The following is a 25,009-nucleotide window of genomic DNA, read 5'->3' as shown; positions in this document are numbered from 1 at the left end:
CGTTGGAGTCCGCAGCAAGCAAGCCTCATGCTCGCTTCAGTGCCTGGCTGCCGGCCGCCATCTTGGCTGACAGTTAATTTGCATAAGGATATGCTGATTAGCCAATGGGAAGGGTAGCGGTCGTACGCTAATTACCATGTTTCTCTTTTATTAGTGTAGATGATTTTGGGCTGTGGTCCTTTTTGCTGTCTAACTAACTTGGTGCTTGTTTTCCGAGTTTAATTCTGCAACCTTTTCAGTGATATTAGCTACCCAACATCCTTTCAAAAAAAAAAGTCTTTAACTCCAGAGTTAGTATTTATTGCCTCATTTATGAATCTCATACATTTCTTAAGTCCTTAGAAGAATCTTTAAAACTTCTCTCAGGAATCTTTACCAACCTCTATTCCAATTGGATTCCAGTTCCAATTGAATCAACTCACATTTCTAAGTATATGCATATATAAATACTTATGCATCGAAATTGATGTTTTATTTCCTTTTTTAAAAATATATTTTTTATTGATTTCAGAGAGGAAGGGAGAGGGAGAGAGAGATAGAAACATCAATGATGAGAATCACTGATTGGCTGCCTCTTGCATGCGCCCACTGGGGATCAAGCCCGCAACCCAGGCATGTGCCCTTAATTGGAATCTAACCCAGGACCCTTTGGTCAGCAGGCCCATGCTCTATCCACTGAGCCAAACTGGCGAGGGCTATTTTCTAATTTTTATAACTATTTTGGTCTACCTCATAGAATCATAAGGCTATCAAGATTAGAAGGAACCTTAAAATTAAATTCCACATGAAACCTTAATCTCTAATTCCCTTTAACAATCTTCCTACCAAGAGACTGATAATCTATATCTAGATAGTTTTATTAATAAGAAAATCACTTCTCCCTTCTTAATTGTTCATTCAATCTTTGGAAAGCTTTTTGGGAAAGATGAGAAGTCTGCTTGTTCTATTAATATTAATATTAATCAACTGCATAATTTAACAACACTAATGATAAATCTCTAGACCCGTAGACTTCAAAGTATGGTCACAAAATCAACAGTATCAGCTTCACCTGGGACATTTTAAAACTGCCAACTCTTGGATCCTACACCAGACCTACTGAAATGGGAACCCTGGAGTGGGGCCCAGGAATCTATTTTTTAAAAAATATATTTATTTATTGATTTCAGAGAGGAAGGAAGAGGGAGAGATAGAAACATCATTGATGACAGAGAATCATTGATCAGCTGCCTCCTGCACACCCCCTACTGGAGATTGAGCCCACAACCCAGGCATGTGCCCTTGGCCAGAATCGAACCGGGGACCCTTCAGTCTGCAGGCCTATGCTCTATCCACTGAGCCAAACTGGCTAGGGCTGGAATCTATGTTTTAACAAGCCCTTCAGGTAATCCTGAAGTGCACTATTAATCTAAGTGAAGCCTAAAAGAGTTTTAAAACCTCATTATCCTTTAGGACCTGAAGATTTCTTATCTAAGAATGGGCTCTAGCCTTTTACATATGTGTAAAGTCTTAAGAGTTGTAAAAATCAGAGCCCTCATTAAAATTTGAATGAATTTTGTGCCATGAATTTTGCCCTCATTCCCTGACTTTCTGGTATTCCTCTAACAATCCATGGTTTCCAAATATAATACCAGGTGATTAATATGTTTATTAGCCAACACCATCCTCACAGCTATATTTAGCATAAAATACAAATGATAAAAGGTCTAAGAGATAACACATTTGTGAGTGGGATAGAAGAAAAGAGCTCCCATTTCCAAGGAAGACCACTTTCCTCTCTTGGCAGACCTGAGTTAGACAGGCTTCCCCGGCTCCCCCCCCCTCCCCTCCCTGCCTTCTTTCCTTTGGACATTACCATCACTCTCTTGCTGCTTTTGGCTAGCATGAATTTTTTTTTTCTTTTTCCTCCTCCTTCACATTTTAACCTAGGAAACTAGTCATTTATTTTGTTTTTTCTTGTTTCAGAGATGTTAAGTTTTCCTTAACTTGGCTTTACTGTTGCAAATTATGGTTCATTTGTAAAGCATGGATGCTGGAAAAAGCTTCCAAGAAGCCCTAGTGTTGCATTATGGAACCAGGCCTTTCATTTCGCATTGCCTTTCTAGACATGCATGTAGATTTCAAATCTGTCTTACTGCACCACAAAAAAAGATTTATGAATAACTCATGATCACAGTATGTTTACCAAAAATTTCTGCTCCTATGGCAGATACGGAAAGCTGAAAAGTTTTACGAAACTTTCTAAGTAGTTAAGACCTTTCCAAAATGAAAAGTAAGTTCTGTCACACCTAATTAGTTTAACATACTTCAACTGTGCTGTTTATGTAAAATATAGGAAAAGAGAATAAAGAAAACATATGTTGAGCAACTACTACATATCAGGAACTGTGCCGAGTGCCCATATAGTTTTTCATAAAATCTCCCTGACAACTTGCAAGTTAGCTTAAAAACTGCTGCTCAGTGTTTTGGTAATTTGTCCATGGTCACATGTCTAGTAAGTGGTGGTCAGGCTGTTCTCAGAGGAGGCTTAGTATGATTTAATGTCCATTTTCTCTATCTACATTACACACTGCAACAGCAGACACTCAAATGACTAAATAAAGAGAAGAATGAATTTACTTACATTGTTGTTGGTCACAGCAAAGTACTGCAAATTACTCAAATATTGGATTTCTTCTGGAATGAAGGTCAGGTGGTTATAGCTTAGATCCAAATAATGTAGTTTAGTGCATAGAAAAAGCTGCAGGGGTAGATTCTCAATATTATTATGGTCCAAAGACAGCTGCTCTAGATTAGATAATGCCCCAATTTGGGCAGGAATATAAGCAATGTTATTGTGCCACAATTTTAAGCAAGAAAGATTCTGGAGATGCTGAAAGCTGATGATCTCCTCCACGGTTTTAAGGTTGTTTTCTTTTAGGTCTAACTCATGCAGATTGTTCAGGCTGAAAATGGAGTGTGGAATGCGTTCAAGGTCACAGCTGAGCAGCTCTAGGCTTTTCAGATTGACCATTTTTTTCAGGTTGTTCAACACAACCAGTTTGCTTCCCTCATTATTGAGGGACAGTTTCTGCAGGAAAGGCAGGAGGTCTGTAATGACTTGTGGGATCCGGGGCAGGCTGCTCTTCAGGTAGAGGGTCCTCAGGTTTTTTAAGTCCTGAAAGCCCTCCAACTGCATGGTACTCAGCTGCTCAGGGAGAACACAGCCCGACAGATAAAGTTCCTTGAGATTCTTCAGGTGAAATACCCAGCGTGGAATTTTCCCCATTTCAGTAAATTTTAGGCGGAGAACTTTTAAATTCTCCTCTAGAAAGGCCAGGGCAGGATGGTCTACCACCAGAGACGAATGGTACACATGAAGCTCCTTGAGGTTGACCAGCTGGGAGACGGTGGAGGGCAGCTTGACCTCAGGAATCAGCTCTAGGCTGAGCACTTCGATTTCAGTCAGCTCAAAAACATTGTCTGGAAGACCGTTTAGCATAAAGAGATGCAGTTCTACCTTGTCCTGGGCATTTTTCACCAGCTTGCTTTTCAGTTTCTCCACCGTCCATTCGTTATTGAGGTTGATCTGCTTCAGTTTGTTCTCACTGACCTCCGACAGGAATATGGAGAAGCGTTTGGAATAAAGAGGATCGTACTGGTCAGCCAGATGGAGGATGAAGGCAAAGTCATTCTTGACGTCTGGTATGTCGCTGTAGTTGCTTTTTTCTCTCAACGCCTCAAAGGAATATTGCTTGAGGGAGCTCCTCAGCATCCACCACAAGCTGTAGGAGGAGGTGAAGCCATAAAGTATAACCAGGATGACATAGAATGAAGCCAGGACCTTAAATATTTCTGCCAAGGAGTAGACGCACTGGTAACGCTTATATCCCGTGAAAGCCTGCACGTCAACTGAACAGTCAATTTCAAGAGTGATGTAGGTTAAAAAATACGGAACGTAACTAATGATGAAGACAAACAAAATGACTTTGACTATTATCTGCTTCAGATACACTCTGTAAATGATATCCTTCTGCTCCACGTGCATGCGGAACCTTTTCACTTTTTCAAAGATGGCTTTGGCCTGCTCGCCCTCCTTCTTGTCCAGGACACTGGAAGTCGGGCTTTCTATGCCAGCCGACTCCATGCCGGGCTGCGGGTAGGGCAAGGACTGCTTATTGGCATCCACATCAGCCGAACACCCTGAGGATGAAAGCAGAACCTTGGACTTGGAGAGCGTCAGGGGCCTCACTGACTGCTCGGCCACCGTTTCCGACAGGGCGCGGGTGGTCCACGGAGAATCGAAGCACTTGTGCAGGATGGCCACAAAGTGCTCGAGCCGGGAACTCGTGCTGGGGTAGTGAAGCCAAAAGTTGCTGCAGGCTGCGAAGATGAGCGTGTGCAAGAGCACCAGGTAGGGGAAGAACTTTGCGAACCAGTGGAGCTGCTTCTCGTAGCAGACGGCGTCGATGTAGGAGTACTGCTGGCGGTGGAGGTCATTCTGGATTCGGAGGGGGAGCGGGAGCGGCGGCCCCAGGTCGGAGGATGCATTCACGCTGGCTCTCAGGAGGTGCCAAGGCACGGAGCAGTGATTGTCGAATTCCACCTTACACGGAAGACAGCACAGAACCCGGCTCTGCGTCAGCTGCAGCGCGCCCGCCAGCACGGCCACCAGCAGCATGACCAGGGTGATGTAATACCAGAAGACGTCCCACCACGGTTTTAGGATGTGATAAGATGATTGGGCGTCTGCTAAACATTTTAGCTCCGTTAGTGTGATCATGACTTTCCCTTGGAGGAGGAGTACAGAAACTGGAAGAGACAAATAAAAGAAAAGGGGCTGAGGTAAAAGTATCCAAAATAAGCATTTAACTCTAACGCTCATATACATATATCCTAAGTAGGATTTAGCTCAGGGGCACACCCTTGAAGGCAGGACTGATCAGGGAATATAGAAGGCACCAGGTTTCATTAGAGAATGTGCACTTCAAAGTGCCTTCGGTGTGGGGCAGGACGTGAAGCAACAATTTCATTTCCTCCTGCATTTTGACTTCATGCTGAGCTATTAAAAACCGGATTTTCTTCAATCAACACTGGGACAACTTGTTCTTATGCTACTTGTTCCTAGCTACACTTTACATCCTCCCAAAAACGGTTTGAGTAAGCTCTGTTCCACACCCTACCCCCCACGCCTGGAGCATTCACTTTAGCCTAAGAGTTGTGTTTCAGTCACTAAGAAGAACCTCTTTTGAGCAAGCACTGCCTTATAAAATTACCCCTTCCGAAAATTCTAGAGGGATCTGCCAATTCTATGTTCAAAACAAAATGTAATTTAATGCATTTGCTCCCCCAACCCCCCAGCTCTTGAGATGTAACTAAAATTCATGTCCAACTTAGAGGACTTAAAAGCTGACAAACAATAGTAATGGCTTAAAAAAGGATTGGAAATAAAAATCCAGTTAGAGCAATATTCTATTATAGAGACTCTCATGTTTAACGTTTCCATGGCAAAATACTAATAGAATAAATGACTAAGGGCATAATCTATTCTTAAATTATTTTTGCTATCAGAAAAACAAGGTGGATTTTTCAGGTTCTTTAAAAGTACTCAATGTTCCTTATATAAATGGTTTATGTAAAGTTCAGAAAGAGACATTACATAAAACATTAAGTCATTTAAAAATATTTTTAAATCACTTATTTTAAAAATTGTTAATTAGTAAAATCCAGACCTCCTGTAAGAGGGCACAGAGCAAGATAGATAAAAGGACATTTTGAACCTAGTAAGGTATTTGGCAAGAATAAAGAAGGAAAAAACCCCACAGCGGCATGGTTATCTTTTGCTGGGGGTCCAGTTCTAACCACTTGTTAGGGCACCCATGACACCTGATTTTCACTGCTGGACTGGAGCACCACTTTCTCCCTGCATCTTCTCTGAACATCATATTATATGGTTTCGACTTCCTCTTAGGACTTGGATCTTGATTATACGACTCATCACCCTTCCCTCCTTTAGTTTAGTGGGTCTAATTCTAATTCTCAGTTCCTCTCATTCTGCCTCATCCAACTGCAGTTAACCATAATTGTTTGTCAATACAAGACAAAAACCAAAACCAAGAGGAGTATATGAGACAAACAGAAAGTCCTGCATGTAGACCCCCAAATGCCATAAACATGGTAGTAGGCAGGATGGTAGAACATACTGATGATCATGTGAAAAATACCTAGGGTTTTTAGCTGGCATGAATATATGCTTTTAGCTAATAGTGTGGTAGCTATTATGATAAATATAGCTATGTGCTATATAGTCATGGCGAACCTTTTGAGCTCGGCATGTCAGCATTTTGAAAAACCCTAACTTAACTCTGGTGCCGTGTCACATAAAGAAATTTTTTGATATTTGCAACCATAGTAAAACAAAGACTTATATTTTTGATATTTATTTTATATATTTAAATGCCATTTAACAAAGAAAAATAAACCAAAAAAATGAGTTCGCGTGTCACCTCTGACACGCGTGTCATAGGTTTGCCATCACTGTGCTATATTAATGCTAACTACAGTTACAATATTATTATAATCTGGGGCCACATTGATAGATGAACCCAGATAAAGGGGCAACAGTCACTCTGTACCTGCCTGGTGAGATCACACCTGGAATTTAACACTGAGTCATAGGTTAAAAATTAATTGGGCAACAAAAAAATCAGGAGCTACTTGTCTGCAAACCATTATCTAGAGAAACACAGGTAACTGACGCTATTCAGCTGAGATGATGGCAGTGAAGTAGATGGAAACTACACTCACCTCCTCCCAGGACTGAACCGGAATCACAATAAAGCACAGAACAATCATCCTGAAAAACCAACTGAAGACTAGTGGAAGAGAAGTCTTATAACCAAGGATTAACAGAAGAAGCCAGGATTTGTAGTAGAGACTGGTAGGAAGGGTGGAGATGTGAAAAGGGCTGTCCCCACACCCACATGTGGCAGATAACAGTCTGGAGGGATCTCTTAGTTGCAAAGGTCCCTCCGTAGGAACAAGGGTTCTCAACCCCACATTGGGATCCCCAGTCCAGAGCACCAGAGCCAGGAAGAGGAGCCCAAATAACATTTGGCTGTGAAAATCAGTGGAGATTCCGACCACCAGGGAGAGACAGGAGTCTGCTAGAAACCCAGGCACCCTCTTAAAGAGCCAGAGAAAAAAATCTCATTCGTGGCCACTCACTGTGGGTTCAATGGAAGGAAGGCGGATCAGAGAGGACTGGAGTCATTCAAGGGGAAACTGGGTTGTGTGCCTTTGGGAAGACAGCTGAAGAGGCAGCTGTACTAAATCCCTCCTGACACCATCCACTGACACCATCTTTCCTGGGTCCACTGTTCTCCATGCTGTGTCAGCCTGGCGAGTGCACTAGCCTCACCCACCTGACTTCCTGTGGCTCTACACTGCTGAGCTCACGCCTGCATAGGAGCTGGCTGGCTGTGGCCAGCCTGGCAGCAGCGCAGACTTCTTTGGGGAGCTCTCAAGAAGATCTGAGCACATTTGAGGGGTGGAAAAGACAACAGGGAAGGATGGAGTTGTGTGACTCTAGGGCAAGGGCCATGTTTCCCGCACATGCTGACCAGAGCCACCACCGTCCCTGTGTAGAGCCCTCCCTCCACACACCTGTATCTTGGTCTGTGTTCATCTGATGAATTCTGCTGGCCTCACCCTGACGAGTCCCTGAGACCCCACCCCACCACACAGATCTGCTGCTCCCAGGCAGGTGGTGGTTGGCCTGAGTGTACACTGAGGCTTTTGTTGAATGGCCTCAGACCTAGAAACCCGATGAATCCTACTTGTCCCTACCGGGTGATTCACTAAGAACCTACCTGACACAGCTTGCATACCACCAGAGGTATTTTCAGTGACTGAGCCTGGTAGGCAACCAGGAGACAGAGGTGTGTGTTGGGTGCCTTGGGCCTTTTGCTCACCTGCCCCCAGGCTTGGTGCTGGTAGAAGCCAGGCTTAAAACACAGCTTGGCCCCTACCACATACCCAGGCCCCGCAGAGGCAGCCACAAACTGGATTGCTTTGGAGCTCCAAACTGGTAACCCAGGGCTGGTCACAGGCAGCGCCTGACATTGATCTGCACTAGAGTCCCTCACAAGAGGCCCCAGAACCAACAAACCAGGTGACAGGCTTCAGGCCACATCAGGGCATCACCAAATTAGTCCATAAGTGGCACAACCAGAGGGAGAAGGTCAGCAGGCACCAGATCCGGCTGGGGTGAATTCTGCTTTGTGGTGCTAGCCCCCAGACAGCAACTTGTACAATATGGTCAAGATCGATCCTCACAGTCAGATAGACTGAGAATCAACACCATCAGGACAGGCCAATAGCACTCAAGACTCAACTACAACAGGAAGGCTCACATAAGCCAAACAAGAGACATTCCTGAAGCACCAAGCTCAGGTGACAAGGGAGACTGTGTCACCAAGCCCCAGAGAATACCTATTAAATAAGGCCATCATACCAAGACTGGGAGGCATAGCAGATCTACGTAATACATAGAAACAAATACAGAGAGACAGCCAAAATGGGGAGCCAAAGAAACATGCCCCAAATGAAAGAACATGAGAAAGCTCCAGAAAAAGAACTAAATGAAATGGAGGCAAGCAATCTACCACATATAGAATTCAAAACAATGGCTGTAAGGATGCTCAAGAAACTTAGGGGAAAATGAATGAACTCAGTGAGAACCATAATAAAGAGATAGAAAACACACAAAAGGACCTAGAAACCATAAAAAAGAACCAGTCAGAGAAAGAAAGATACCATATGCTTTCACTCATATGTGGAATCTAATGAACAAAATGAACTAACAAGCAAAACAGAGATAGATTCATAGACAGCAGGGGAGTGGGTGGCTTGAGGGGCTAGATGGTGGTGGGGGGGTGGGTGTGTGGAGAGATTGAGAGAAAAAACAAAAAGAGAAATAACTCATGGATAGGGACAAGAGTGTGGTGATGCCGGGGGATAAACGATGTTGGAAGGAGACTTGACTTGGGGTGGTGAACACATGATACAATGTACAGATAATGTGTTGTGGAATTGTGTAACGGAAGCCTATATAATTTTGTTAACCAATAAATTCAATAAAAAGGAAAGAAAAAACAGGAGTGATATATGCTATCCATATATATATAAAAGCCTAATATGCTAAGTGTCCAAACATTTTAGTCGTCACTCTGACGCACACTGACCACCAGGGGGCAGATGCTCCAACCGGTAGGTTAGCCTGCTGCTGGGATCCGGCTGATCAGGTCTGGGGGAGACAGGCAGGACATGCCCTGGAGCCAACCTCCCATGGTCCCTCCCCGGCCTCTACAATATTTCTTCTAATTAATCTCTTTTCAATGTGCATGAATCTGTGCACCAGGCCGCTAGTAATAAATAAAACAAAAAAACTAGGAAACACCTAAAATTTCCACACATTTCTCTAAAACATTTCAAATCCACAAAGCTTTTTTTTCAAACAAATCCTAACAGCAATGCTTTTTGTTGTTGTTGTTAATTCTCACCCAAGGATAGTCTTCCATTGATATTTAGAGAGTGGAAGGGAGGGGGAGAGATAGAGAGACACATTGGTTGTCTCCTGCACATGCCCCAACCAGGGCCAAGGATCAAGCCTGCAACCAAGGTACATACTCTTGACTGGGACCCTTCAGTCTGCAGGCCGACACTATCCACTGAGCCAAACCAACTAGGGCTCAGATCCACAAAGCTTTTGGACTGGTATTTGATTTTGCATTTCATTGATACATTGTTGTAAAAATGCTTTGGCTTTTTCCTCAGTGAAATGAAACAAAAGTCATAATTAAAGCATTCATGGCTTCAATAAAACTGTTGTATATACAGCTGCAGTGATATTTAAATATGAAAGCATTTTATTTGAATATGAAACACACATAGGATCAACAGGAAGCTGATTTTAATAGATGTGATGGATAATTTAAAGAGGGTATGATTCCCAGGTTCATACTTCAAATCACAGCAGTAAATGATTTCAGCAGTTGTCTAAGTTATGTTGTGTTCCAAAACTAACAGTAAGATAATTTCATCTTGAAAATAAAAGGCTATTTCCTAAATCTGGGATTCAGCTATAAAAGTGTCTTTGCTATCACTATTAAGTTGGCCTCAAAGACTGCAAATTAGACCACTGTCCTGAAAAGCTGCCTTTTTAGGCAGCTTAATCAGTTTGGTTATTCTTTTAAAGTAAGAGCTTTGTTTACATCAAAAACTTGCAATAGATTGTTGAGAAAGTGCATGCTCACAAACAGTGAACTTATAATCTACTTCATAAAAAAAAATCATTACTATTATTAATGAAATCAGTCTTTCTCTAACACTTCGTTTGGTCAGCCTAAAAACCTTTCCTCTTTTCCTGTCCCCCAGGACTGGAAGACCAGATAAGGGGACGATTCCATCTGATGGGAACACCTCAATTTGGGGTTGTGATTGGCTCCCGGCACTGTTCACCTGGGAAACTGCTCCCCGATCCACAGATCCCACAGTCATGGCTCTCAGCGAGGTGGTCAGGAACTCTAGTCCCTCAAAGTCCTCTCAAAGTGGAGAAGCAACGTTAATGCTGGTTGTTTGTCTATGGCTTTGCCCCAGTGAAACTGAATTTCAGTGATGTGCTATGATGTCATCCCAGAGGAATGATCATTTGTTTGCTAGATCTTTGGACGCTGGAAAGAGGAAGGGAAGCAGGGAAGTCAGCAGAGAAAAAGAAAGGGTAAAGAAGAGAACAAGACCTTATTGAGCACCTAATGTATTACATTCATTGTGTTAAATCAGCTTGTTTAGTCTTATAGCTGCATTAAGAAATAGAGATCTCACCCTGCCCCGATAGCTCAGTTGGTTAGAGCATCGTCTCGAAATGCCAAGGTTGAGGGTCCAATCCCCAGTCAGGGCAGATACAAGAAACACCCAATGAATGAATGTATCAACAAGTGGAACAACAAATCAATGTCTGTCTGTCTGTCTCTTCCTTCTCTCTCTCTCTCTAAAATCCAATCACTAAATAAAAATTTAAAAAGAAAATAGAGATCTCCATTTTATTGGTGAGGACACCAAGGCAAATAGTGGTTACTTGCCAAAACCACCCAGTTAATGGTTATCTTTCTGTGGCCTGAAGCCCCCCACCAACCCAAACTCCATGCCTTCAATTGCATTATGCAAAAACATCTAAGTGCAGCTGGAATAGAGGAAGAGGAGTAGGTAAGGGAGAAAAGGAAAAAAGAAAAAAACAAAAACAAAAAGAATGTGAGAAAGCTCTGAAATGCTGCCAATGGTGATTTAAGATTAGTCCTATCTGAGGTGAGGGTAATCCTAAGCAAACGGCAAGGTAGGCATACCTTGACCCATCACCTTCCAGTTTCTGGGTCATAGAGCTCCACCTTTGTCATTTCTTAAGAAGCTGTTTGGTAAATTCTCAACTTAATGCTCATCCCTCCCAGAGACATTACTATGTAATAAAAAATTTTGCTGCCCTGGATGGTGTGCTCAGTTGGTTACCAGGAGGTTGCCAGTTCGATTCCCAGTCCAGGGCACATGCTGGGGTTCTGGGATCAACCTCTGGTAGAGGCTATGCAGGAGGCAGCCAATCAATGTTGTGCTCTCACACTGATGTTTCTCTCTCTGTGTCAATCCCCCTCCCTTCTACTCACTCTAAAAAACAATGAAAAAATATCCTTGGGTGAAGATTAACACTAAAAATAATTGCCAAAAGTATAATGACAGTTTTCTGCAAAATACATTTGAGAAGAGAACATTTATTTGCTTAGTAGGGTGATCCAGCTTCCAGGTTAGCCTTATAAGCAGGAGGTCTGGGTTTTATTTTGCAGAGACAACTTTCTTGAGTATTTTTTTCGGTTTCTAAAACATATCATTTTTAGATTCCTGACACTCTGTCACCTTTCACTCTGTTTTTTAAATAGAGAGGAATTCTTTCCGTGGAGGAAGCCCTTCCCTATCTCTATAGCAATCTGATTCGAGGTCCTGTAAAGATGTTTTGTTTCTATTTCAGTAGAAAAAAGAGAGAAAAAAAAAGAACCAGAAATGAAGACTACACTAGAAGAAATCAATAGCAGATTAGATGAAGCAGAGGATAGAATTTGTGATATGAAAGACAAGGTATCAGGAAATACCCAATCAGAGCAGCAAAAACAAAAAACAACAACAAAAAACCCCACATTTTTTAAAGTGAGATAGTTTAAAGACCTGGGAAAACATGAAGAGCAACATCATCTGCATCAGAGGGGTACCAGAATGAGAACAGCGTAAGCTAGGGATCAATAATCTATTTGAAGAAATAATAACTGAAAACTTCCCTGACCTGGTGAAGAAAAGAGACATACAGGAAACATAGAGCGTCCCAAACAAGATGAACCCAAAGGGGCTCACACCAAGGCACAGCATAATAAAAATGGCAAAGGTAAAAGACAAAGAGAGAATCTTAAAAGCTACAAGAAAAAGACAGTTAGTTACATACAAAAGAGCTTCCATAAGACTGTCAGCTGATTTATCAATAGAAACATTTCAGGCCAGAAGAGACTGGAACAAAATATTCAAAGTAATGAAAAGCAAGGACCTACAACCAAGACTCTTCTACCCGGCAAGGCTATCATTTAGAATTGAAGGAGAGCTTCTCAGACAAGAAAAAGCTAAAGAAGTTCATTATAATCAAACCAGTAATCACAAGAAATATTTAAGGGGCTTAAGAAGATGATGAAGAAAAAAGAAACATAATTGAAAAGAATGAGCCAAAACCGGTTAATCACTTTAAATGTACATGGATTGAATAGTCCATTCTAAGGACCTAGAGTAGTTGAATGCAGAATGACCAGTCGCTATGACACGCACTGTCTATCAGGAGGCAGACGCTCAATGCAGGAGCTGCCCCTGGTGGTCAGTGCACTCCACAGGGGGAGCACTGCTCAGCCAGAACTTGGGCTCATGGCTGGCGAGCACAGTGGTGGTGGCAGGAGCCTCTCCCGCCTCCGCAGCAATGCTAAGGCTGTCTGACTGCCGGCTTAGTCCTATGGGGAGTGGGCCTAGCCAGCAGTCGGTCATCATCCCCCGAGGGCTCCCGGACTGCGAGAGGGCACATGCTGGGCTGAGGGACCCCTTTACCCCTGAGTGCACAAATGTCATGCACTGGGCCTCTAGTGTTGTCTATAAGAGACTCACCTCAGAACAAAAGACACACCCAGGCTGAAGGTAAAGAGATGGGAAAAAAATATCATGCAAATAGAAACACAAAAAGGTGGGGTAGGACATTACATAATGATAAAGGGATCAATTCAACAAGAGATATAACCCTTACGAACATTTATGCCTCCAACATAGAAGGACCATTTGTCTTTATACTATATATAAAGTAAATATTGATGGACATATAAAATAAATATCGATGGCTGATGTTCCCAGTGGTTAGAGCGGTGGCCTGTGCACTGAAGGGTCGTGGGTTTGGGTTGCAGGTTTGATCCCCATCCCTGAGCACATGTGGGAGGCAACTAATCTGTCTCTCTCATATTTCTCTCTCTTTCTCTCTCTCTGTCTCTCTGTCTCTCTCCCCCTTCTTTTTCTTTCCTCCCTTCCTCCTTTAAACTCTCTCTAAAAATCAATGGAAAAAATATCCTCAGTTGAGGAATAACAAAATAAATAATTTTTAAAAATGAAAAAAAGATATTCACCAATGTTACACCCGATAAGGGGTTAATATCCAAAATTTGTATAGAACTCATATAACTCAACACCAAAAAAACAAACAATCCAATTAAAAAATGGGCAGTGGACCTGAATAGACACTTATCCAAAGAGGACATACAGATGGCTAATAACTTATGAAAAGATATTCAATATTTCTAACCATCAGAGTATTGAAAATTAAAACCACATTGAGATACCATCTCACACCTGTCAGAATGGCTAGCATTAATAAATCAACAAAGAACAAGTGTTGGTGAGGATGTGGAGCAAAAGGAACCCTCATCCACTGTTGGTAGGAATGCACATTGGTGCAGCCACTATGAGAAATAGTATGAGGTTTCCCTAAAACTTTATGGAATTGCCTTATGACCCAGTGATTCCACTTCTGGTTATATATTTAAAGAAACCCCAAACACTAACTCGAAAGAATATATGCAACACTATGTTCACTGCAGCATTATTTACCAAAGCCAACCTATGTAATCATCCCAAGTGCCCATCTATAGATGAGTGGATACAAAAGCAGTAGTACATATATGCAATGGAATATTACTCAATCATAAATAAATAATGAAATCTTATCATTTGGGAGAGTATGGATGGACGTAGACAGTCTTATGCCAGGTAAAATGAAGCATTATTTACCAAAGCCAACCTATGTAATCATCCCAAGTGCCCATCTATAGATGAGTGGATACAAAAGCAGTAGTACATATATGCAATGGAATATTACTCAATCATAAATAAATAATGACATCTTATCATTTGGGAGAGTATGGATGGATGTAGACAGTCTTATGCCAGGTAAAATAAATGAGTCAGAGAAAGACAAATACCGTATGATTTCATTTACACTGGAATGTAAAGAACAAAAATAAATAAACGAACAAAACAGAAACAGGCTTATAGATACAGAGAACAGACTGATGGCTGCCAGACAGGAGGGGGACTGGGGAACTGGGTAAAAAAGGTAAAGGGATTAAGAAGTACAAATTGCTAGTTACAAAATAGTCATGGGGATGTAAAGTACAGCATAGGAAATATAGTCAATAATATTGTAATAACTAAATATGTTTTCAGGTGGGTACTGGAAATATCAGGGGGATCACTTTATAAAGTACATGACTAACCACTATGCTGTACACCTGAAACCAAAATAATATTGTATGTAAACTGTAATTGAAAAATAAAACAACAAAAATGAGTAGGGAAACTTGATAATTTCTTCACATTTTTGCATGACTATTTGATGAAAGAATAAGTGGATTTCCTCTAGAAGCAGAACTAGGTGGGTGCCATTCCAGAAAGTCATATTTTGATTCAATTTGTGGTGGAACATCCATAGAACTGGGAATTGTGTGAAACAGTTCAGCCCTTCTCCCTACCAGGGTCTAGATCAGGGGTGGAGAACCTATTTCCTGCCAAGGGCTATTTGGATATTTATAACATTATTCGTGGGCCATATAAAATTTTCATCTTAAAAATTAGCCTGTTATATTTGGTCAAATAGTTAATTAACTCACCCCTAATGCCCTGGCAGGGCCAGATCAAATGATTTCATGGGCTTTACATGGCCTGTGGGTGGACATTCCCCACGTCTGGACTAGATGAATAAGATGATCATCTGTTAGAGATACCACAAAGGAATTCCTTGTAATGGATGAATAGTATGAACCAGAGCATCTCTAAGGGCTTTTCTAGCTCAAAGGTCGTGACTTTGTTTTTTAAAGGGTCCTGAGTTAAATTAATTCAAATATACAACTGAAGTTGCAGGAGAAGATAAACTTAAACAGCTCTAACAATGACAACGGTATTTGACAGAGAATGAATACGTCAAAGAACACAAGCCAACATTGACCAAAATAACATATTTCAAATATTTATACTTACAACAATAAAAAAATGATTCCAATAATTTGACAATGCTTCAATCAGGAGGCCTACACCTTTTAAAATTTCTTAGAAACACCATCTCTGTGTTTGTCTTCATTCTATGAGAAAGCATAGATATCTTGAAATAGCTGCAATTACTTAAAAAAATTGAGATACTGTATTCACAGAACTTCTCCATCAAAAAATATAATATTAGAAATAAATTTTCATAAATCAGTTCACTTTCCACACTGTGGCACATCTTGGCAAAGCTATATATACAGAATCTGACTCACAGATCAGATCATACTCACTCCCGGAACTCCCTCAAATGACAGAAAATTTTCTACAGAAATTTAGGCATAATAGATTTAAAATCTCGTGTCTACAGTACATTGATGAACACTTAGCTTTTCCCAACCAATCTACATATGTTAGTTTCCCTCACTTAGTCCTCATACAGTTTGGTCTTGCTTGCATTTATCAGATGTCCTGCCAGACCTTGTAATTTCTGCACTCTGATTTAAAACCACACATCTGTCCAAATGAGAAGACTCAACACTCTTAAAACTTAGCCTACTGATTTCATTAGAAATAGTCACAAGTAAATAACTTTTTAAGACACAGCTCAGACATAGGGCTAAATTTCTCTGAAATTATGATATTTATTAAATGTAGTTACCCTTTTATATTCATTTTTTTACCTTTGAGGATTAATAAAAGCCATTCTTAGTATCTTCTTCAAATAATCATTTGCAATAGTTTAAATTACATATTCATTAATGAATTTGAAATGTGACAACATTCTAAAACAAAAAATATTTAAATTTGGTGTGAAAAATTTTAGTGCCTATATAACCTCTGAATGTTGCTGGGAAGGTTAGTATACATTTGATATTTGCCCTGAAGATATGATCCTCATTTAATATGGTTTATTAAATACCTGAAATCCACTCACTGACCCCAAACAGTATTTCAGATATTTTTTAGCAATAATCTTGCTTCCTTGTCATTTTTCAAAGATGAAAAAAAATTGGACATATCTGAAAGTTACTTTGGATTTACCAGTGTATGTGTAAAGCCTGCTTAGTAATTACTAACCAGTATCAAGTTATTTTGCAGGCCAGAGAGCACAGTTAGTGTGTATGACAAACGAGCTGTTATACTCATTCATGGTTAGCACCACCGGGCCATGACTTTCTCATTCACATTTTTCAAAGGCTTACAGCATACGATATACACCTGCATTTATGTGCAGCAAGCATGATAAAGACATTTGGTGTGTGAAACATTTTACATATTCTCCCATTGTACTGCATCTGTAATGTGCCAGAAAAGTAATTAGTGCATCATTGCAAAATGCTATTTAGCCATGATGAGATCTCTGGCATAAAATACAGCTTTTAAAAAAATATTGCAAATACATTTTCTACTTTAAACACAATATTTCCATGAAAGCAGAGAAATACAAATCTCCACCTATAGTAATATTTTTAAATAATCATAGTGAGAAACTACTGTAACCAGTCTGTCAGAGAACGATAACTCACTTCAGGTTCACCATACTTATTCTAACTGAAAATTATCTGTAAAGAACTTCTGTCTTTTTAAGAATTATAGCCGAGACCGGTTTGGCTCAGTGGATGGAGCGTCGGCCTGCGGACTGAGGGGTCCCGGGTTCGATTCCGGCACAATATTTCCATGAAAGCAGAGAAATACAAATCTCCACCTATAGTAATATTTTTAAATAATCATAGTGAGAAACTACTGTAACCAGTCTGTCAGAGAACGATAACTCACTTCAGGTTCACCATACTTATTCTAACTGAAAATTATCTGTAAAGAACTGTTTTTTTAAGAATTATAAACTTTTCCTCAAATGCAGATTTCCTTTGATGAATCCCTTGTCAATAAAAGAGCAAATAAAAATCTATTATTAATAATAATCTACTATCTAGTTTCCTAGTTTCAAATAACTTTCATTTATATTAATTTGTGTCATGCTTACAATAAGCCACTGAGATAAATATAATTTTTCATATTGCGATAAATATTATTTTTCATATTTTATAAACAGAAAATAAGGCAGGCCCAAAGACATTACCATGTCCCAGTTGACAAAACCAGGAAGAAATAGATATAAACAAGAACCTAGGTCCTCAGACTCAAATCTCAAGCCTTGTCCACCAGACCACACTGTCTCATTCAACCCATTTACTATGCCAGTCTTGGTTCTCTCAAATGCTAAAGGAAAAGCTGAATATTTAACTGTCTTTTTCAACTGCAATGGACTGAATATTTGTGTCCCCACCACGTGGGAAACGTAGCCCCCAATGTGATAGTGGTAGAGGTGATGCCTCTGGGAGGTAATTAGGTCCTGAGGGGAAGCCCACCTGAATGGGAGTAGTGTGCCAATAAAAGGAACCCTAGTGAGCTCTCTTGCCCTGCTACCATATGAGGACAGAGCAAGAAGGTGGCTGTCTATGAACTAGGACGTGAGCTCTCATCACACACAATGCATCTTGAACTTGGACTTTCTAGCCTCCAGAACTGTGAGAAATACATGTTTGTTAAGTCACCCAGTTTACATAGTAGTTTGTCACAGCAGCCCCAACTGATGAAGATACCAGTTTATCCCCACATCTGCACTGTAACTGGGTTCTACTACAATCTTTTGAAAAACAAGGATGCAAATGTACAGTTTTCTGCCATGTCTCCAATCACAGATTATATAATCTACTTTCTCAGCTAACATTTTCCTCTACTAAACATTTTCCATTGATCTAAGAGTAAATATATAAATATATAACATCTGAATGTAATGATGTATGAAAAGTCTCAAGCCTTCCGATATATTAACTGATGTTAATTTTTCTCATTGAAGTGTTTAACTGGAGAGCTAGAGCATAGCTGTCCTTTGTCATTACAAAATGCAATACCGTTTCTGTGTCTAGGAAATTTTTTCCAGACGGTATTACTGCAAACAATGAGGATTCAATCCAAATCAGATCTCTATTTCTAATACACAAATGCACTAAATCAGTTCAAAGAAACAATGTTAAGAGTAAAGGATTTTATGGTCCTAATCCCATTCCTTTAGCTTTTAAACCTCATTAAAAAATCATAAAAACTTTTCAAAGCACATGAATTTCATTTGACAATCTCACCCCAAAGTCTCTCAGACTGGAACAACAACACTCAAGTTAGGCATCTTTACTTTCCACTAGTCCTTACTTTACTTTGAAAGCATTTCCAAAATAACCAGTGACAAAATAAACAAATGATGATCAGATGGCATTTAGAGTCATTGTATGCTAAGAACTGGCGGATACTTCAAAGATCCCTGTTCTCTGACCCCAGGCAGGGCTATAGCTAAACAATTCAAAATGGGGTTTTTGTCTTCTTACTCTCACTGAAAATTGATTTAAAAGTCTTATATCCCCTCAAAATGTTTAGTACTACTTCAAGATGTTTCTTGGGTCGATCATACAGCTAACTGAAATTTAAATTCACCTCTTTGAGTTCTCTCTCTGGGAAATTTGCTCTTTTATTTTAAATAACCCCTTGAGAGGAGTTTTGGGGGATAAGGTGAAAAAAGGTGATGCGATTTAAGGAGCACTAATTGATAGTTACTGTTAGGTCTATCAACTGATGGAATTCATACCTCCTCCCCTAGGAAAATGACCTTTAGATCATTTTGCAATGGACTTGCCCTTTTGCTTAGACCACATTCCATTTACTAAGACCAGTAACTTTCCCTTTTGGACTTGCCCAGGATCTGGACCTGCTCAGAGAATTCCCTACCGGAAAAAGTCCGCCTAGAATCCTTTAAAATCTCTGACTCCCCGTTCCTGGGTGCTGGCACATTTGGGGCTCAGCCCATCTGTTTTCCAGATGACCTAAGAAATTCATAATTCTTTATGTGTTTTGGCCTCATGCACACCTCCTTTGGCGACCCTAACAGTTACAAAATAGTCCTGGGGATTTAAGGGAAAGCATAGGGACTATAGTCAACAATACTGTAAAAGCTATCTATGGTGCCAGGTGGGCACTAAAATTATTGAAGGAGACACTTTATAACCAAATGAATGTCTATCTGCTCTGTTGTACACTTGAAAGTAATACAAAATACTGTTGAATCCAAACTGTAATCGAAAAATAAAGTAATAAAGAATACCTTGAACTACTCTTTAGAGATCTGAGAAGTACCCAAATGATCACTAGCAAGACAACTTAGTATGCCAGTTTATATTCCTTACCAATTGATTCAGATCATGTCAATACTGTATAGCAACTTTCAAATAACAAACACCCTTCCCAAATTTAGTTGTGCTTTTGAGACCTAGAATGGAACTAAGATTTATCTAGTAAAGTGTTTCTCTTCTATTAATATCCATAAAAAGCACTGGAGAGCTTATTAAAACACAAAGTGAGTGGTCCTACCCTCAGAGTTTCTGGTTCATTAGGTCTGAAGCAGGCCCCACGAATGTGCATGTCTAACAAATTCCTAGCTAATGTGGCTGCTGCTGGTGCAGAGACCATTTATAAGTATCACAAATCGATGACAGCAGTTCTCAATTTTGGCTTCACATTAGAATCACCTGGGGCACAATAAAATGAAACCTAAATCCAGACCCCACTCCCATGGAGCAATTCAAGTGGCCCAGGTAAGGCCAAAATTATTATTATTACTATTTCTAAATCTTTGGAGGAGGAGAAAGCCCACCAGAAAGGTTGGCAATAAAATATCTGGGAAAAGTGCCTACCTTTTAAGTCTTCTGGACGTTTCCCTAGGTGTCTAGGGTACCTCCTCCTCACGGCCACAGACTGTTAAGGCACAGCTACCACCTCTCCCATGAGCCTCAGAGGCTCAGCTATGTGAGGCAGGGAAGTAGCGAGTCACTGACTTGAGATTTGCAGGACGGTTGGAGGAGGAAGAATTAGAAACAAGGAGGCAGCTGAAAGGCTATTTCAACCATGTGGGCCAGAAATAATAAGGGAAATGTTTAATGTATTTGAAAAGAAAGCAAAGAATGAACTAGTCACTGTAAATGAAAATTCACACCACTGGCCAACACCAGATAGAGAAGCAGGAGTCAAGTAGATTCAGATTTTGATCCTATGCTATTGCAGTGCCTTCCACAGTTTCTAGCACACAGTGCGCCATAAATATTTGTACATTAAAGAACTGACCCTACAAAAATGCAAAAGGCAGAAAACAGTACGTTCAGATGTTTAGGAAGGGTGTCTCTCTCTACAGCCTTTGCGGAAGAGAGGCTGCAACTCATCGCATACAGATGGGAAGGATGTTGGCTGGCTTTTTGCGTATTCCAAACCTTAAAGCCTTAAAAAAAAAAAAAAGGTTTTATTTCTCGAGATTCTGTGGGTGGTTCTCTGCTTCATGGTGCTGGCTGGCACAAAGGTAGCTGGAAGATGCAAATGTCCTCATTCATCAGGCGGGGAGCTGGTGCTGACTGCTGGCTGGCAGTTCCCTCATGTGAGACTTCACGTGGCCGTTTGCATGTCCTCACACAGTGAGGCAGCTGGGGTCTAAGATGGTGCACTCCAAACACACAGGTGAAAGCTGCAGATCTGTTATGGCAGAGCCCTGGAAGCTACAGTGTCACATCCAACACATTCTAGTGGCCAAAGGAGTTACACGGCCAGCCCTGATTCGAGGAGAGAGGAAGCGAACACCTTTCAATGGGAAGAGTGCCAAGGAACTGCAGCCGTGTTTAACCACCACAGCCCATTCTCTGTCCACAAACTTATATTCCCATGCATACAAGGCCTGCTCACCCTCTCCCCAAGTCCCCGCCCCCCAAAGTTTTAGCCCACTACAGCATCAAGTTCAGGCTTCAAATCCAGGATCCTGTCACCTAAATCAGGTCCTCAATGCTATGAGACAATGTCCTTAAGTTTCTTAGAGACCCTTACATCTAGCTGAGAAGATCTAGGAGGTACTGCCTTAAATCTTTTGAAAGCTTAATACAAGGTCTTACAGCTGTGCCCTGGCTTTTATTTTTACACCGAGACCAAGTTTTATGGCAGTAGTGTTCTGGACCTAATCTTTAGACCTGAGGCCATTTCTTACTCGAAGTACCTTTTGCTGGGTAAGGAAGCTGGCCCATGGGAGACAGTTTTATTTATGACCATAGAACAGTGATGGCGAACCGATGACACACGAGTCAGAGGTGACACGCGAACTCATTTTTTTGGTTGATTTTTCTTTGTTAAATGGCATGTAAATATATAAAATAAATATCAAAAATATAAATCTTTGTTTTACTATGGTTGCAAATAGCAAAAAATTTCTATATGTGACATGGCACCAGAGTTAAGTTAGGGTTTTTCAAAATGCTGACACGCCGAGCTCAAAAGGTTCGCCATCACTGCCCTAGAAAATTATCATCTGGAAATATTTTCTCTAAAGTCTACTTAAAATCTGAATAGTCTCTTTTTAAATTCATCTCTGCAATACTTTGATTATAGGTGGTTAAAAAAAAAAAGCTAATTGGCACTTCAATATTCTGCTGGAAAATTTCCCAAGTTAGATCCACAAATCAATAGGTTCATTTTCAATCTTCCATGTAGGGGACAGTCTTGCTGATTTTTCCGCCACTATAAAAAACAATGGTACCATTTTATGTTCTCCAATAGCAGTTTCCTCACTGTTCTTCCGGGCAACATTTTTTTTTTAAATCCTTATCAAAGGATATGTTTTTATTGATTTTTAGAGAAAGAGGAGGGAAGGGAGAAAGATAAATATTGATGTGAGAGAGAAACATTGATCAGCTGCCTCCTGCACGCACCTCAACACGGGATGGAACCCACAACCTAGGTATGTGCCCTGATCGGGAATCAAACCCGCAACCTTTTGGTGTACAGGGCAATGTTCCAACCAAGTGAGCCACCCACTGAGGGCCCAGCCAACATTTAATAGCCTTCTTACTGCCCTTCAGGTCTTCACCGCCATCTGGTCTCAAAGCTCATGCCAGATGTTTTGTTATGACAGCACCGCACGTCTAGGTACAGTTGTTGTTTTGGCTCTTAATTGCCATGTAACAAACCATCCCAAAACTCAGCAGCTAAAATAGCAAAATCATTCTCCTGATTCTGTGGGATGATGAGGCAATCTGTTTCACATGGTGTTGGCTTCAATGCTGGGATGGCTGGAAGGTCCAAAATGCCTCAATCACAGAGCTGGCACTTGGGCTGGCTGCTGGCCTGGAGCTCAGCTTGGGCTGGTGACCAGGGGCCTGGCCGCTCCTCCACCCAGCCGGGTAGGCTCCCTCACAGCAGGGTGGCTCAGTTCTAAGGAGGAACCTTTCAAGCACATGAACGCGAAGCTACAATTCTCTTTAGTCCAGCCTTAGAACCCTACACCGTTTCTGTCCCATTGGATTGCTTCAAAAAGGAAACAGGGCCAGCTCAGATCCAAAGGGAGGGGAAACAGGGAGTCTATCTCTTGATGGGAGAATCACAAAATATTTGCAGCCATCTTTGATCCCCCATAGGAAGTCGTGAGTATTTAAGTAGTAGATAGTGTCATAGAAATGAATTAATAACTCTAAAGTTAACATTTACATGTACTCAATTATGGAGGCTAGAACTCCAAAGGGATACCAAGGAGATATGAAGCCTTGTTCTGCTTTCACAGGATTTATATTCCTACTAGAGGCCCAGCGCACGAAATTCATGCACGGGTATGGTCCCTAGGCCTAGCCTGCAATCAGGGCCTTCTTTCCCGGCTGCCGGCCCCACCCCCCACCTCCACCCACCCCCGGGCCCCCCTTCGCCATTGGGCGATCAGAGCCTGGCGACCGGGGGGAGATACCGAGAGGTTGGCTGTTCTGGCCGGCTCGCCGGCCCCGCCTCTGGTTGCCCTCTGTGTGGGGGGCAACTGGCAGGGTGGGGGCCTTGGCCTGGTACCGCCGCCACCCACCCTCAGTTCCCTGAGCACCATCAGGTGATCAGAGCCTGCCTCCCGGGGGCAGGGACCGAGAGACTGGCCTGTAGGCCCCGATTGGGCGATCGGGGCATGTGGGCTGGGGGCAAATCCTGCATTGAGCGCCTGCCCCCTGGTGGTCAGTGCGCGTCATAGTGACCAGTTGTTCTGCCATTCAGTTGATTTACATATTACCCTTTTATTATATAGGATTGTGGAGGGAAAACATGCATAGCTGAAAGCACCCCATCTTATAGCGTCACTTCTGTGCCAAAATGGGTTCGATGAAGGCTAAACCCAAACAGTCCTACATTTGGTTCCATACAAACCAAACAACCCAAGAGAATGGGTGAAACATAACTGAACAACAACACTTGTCAGAGAGGGGTCAGAACATTAATCTGTTCATGTAACAAATATTTACAATGCCTACTATGTGCTAGGGGGAGTTCTAAGTGGTCGGGGAAATACAGGTATGTCAGATAGACAAGACCCTGCTCTGATGGACCTTACTGGGTAGTAAGAAAAGAGAGACGATAACCAAAGAGAGTAGATAACACAATAAAGTCAGGAACACTATGAAGACGCTAAAGCTACTTTAGGTTGGAGGGTCAGGGAAGGCCTCTATAGAGGGACTGCCATTAAAGCATAGAGCATAGATCTAAATGGAGCCAGACGTGATGATGCTGAGGAGGGTCATTCCACGAAGGAGTAAGAAGCTCAGGGTGTGTGAGGATCAGAAAGGAGGCCCCGTGGCTGGCATGTCAGGAGCCTGTGGAAAGAAGATGAGTGACAGAGGGCCTGCAGCCAAGGTAAAGAGTTTGAATAATGCACAGTTCAGGAGTGACGGAAAAGCCACTGAAGAGCCATACGTGCAGAGAGAGTTGATATGAGCTTTTAAAAATTTAGAGTCAAATCAATGAATCAGCAGGGAAATGTGGCTATACTCAAAAAGTCAACGGATCTGCATCTTCATCTATAAAAAGAAGGGTGTTCAGAAAACCAGGGAACAGACCCAATGTGCTCACCACTGCTCCCCCTCGACTCTACGCTCAGGGTGACACACTTTTTAAAAAAATATATATTTTATTGATTTTTTACAGAGAGGAAGGGAGAGGGATAGAGAGTTAGAAACATCAATGAGAGAGAAACATCGATAAGCTGCCTCCTGCACACCCGCCACTGGGGATGTGCCCGCAACCAAGGTACATGCCCTTGACCGGAATCGAACCTGGGACCCTTCAGTCCATAGGCCGGCGCTCTATCCACTGAGCAAAACTGGTCAGGGCAGGGTGACACACTTTTAAGACATATGTTGTACTCACACTAGAAAGTCATGCTATTTCATACAGTGCATAAATCAAAGTCAAAAGCTCTGCCACAGAGCTAATCTAAGATTAATCTCCTACAACTATAAAAAAGAATGATGTTTGCAGGAAGCAACAGAACACA

The 25,009-nt window shown here is 41.5% G+C and overlaps 1 protein-coding gene across 8 annotated transcripts in view; it reads right to left on the bottom strand.

Annotated features, from left to right (window-relative positions):
* The window catches only part of LRRC8B (leucine rich repeat containing 8 family, member B), a 75,409-nt gene that overhangs the window by 11,748 nt on the left and 38,652 nt on the right, over nt 1-25,009 (bottom strand). For 5 of the 8 annotated variants that reach the window (XM_005863354.2, XM_005863353.2, XM_005863355.2 and 2 more), the window contains 2 exons: nt 15,628-15,728; nt 2,624-4,791 (listed from right to left, as the gene is read on the bottom strand). In XM_005863354.2, coding sequence (XP_005863416.1) covers nt 2,624-4,762 — 2,139 coding nt within the window. In that variant the 5' untranslated portion in view covers nt 4,763-4,791; nt 15,628-15,728. Of the gene's footprint in view, nt 1-2,623; nt 4,792-15,260; nt 15,277-15,627; nt 15,729-25,009 lie in introns of those variants that run through there. The other 3 variants (XM_014537344.1, XM_014537343.1, XM_014537345.1) reach the window with 2 other exon arrangements.

This window comes from Myotis brandtii, unplaced genomic scaffold, assembly GCF_000412655.1.
Source record: "Myotis brandtii unplaced genomic scaffold, ASM41265v1 scaffold177, whole genome shotgun sequence".
NCBI lineage: Eukaryota > Metazoa > Chordata > Mammalia > Chiroptera > Vespertilionidae > Myotis > Myotis brandtii.
Note: the sequence above shows the minus strand (reverse complement) of the source record. Positions and strands in the feature narration are given on the sequence as shown.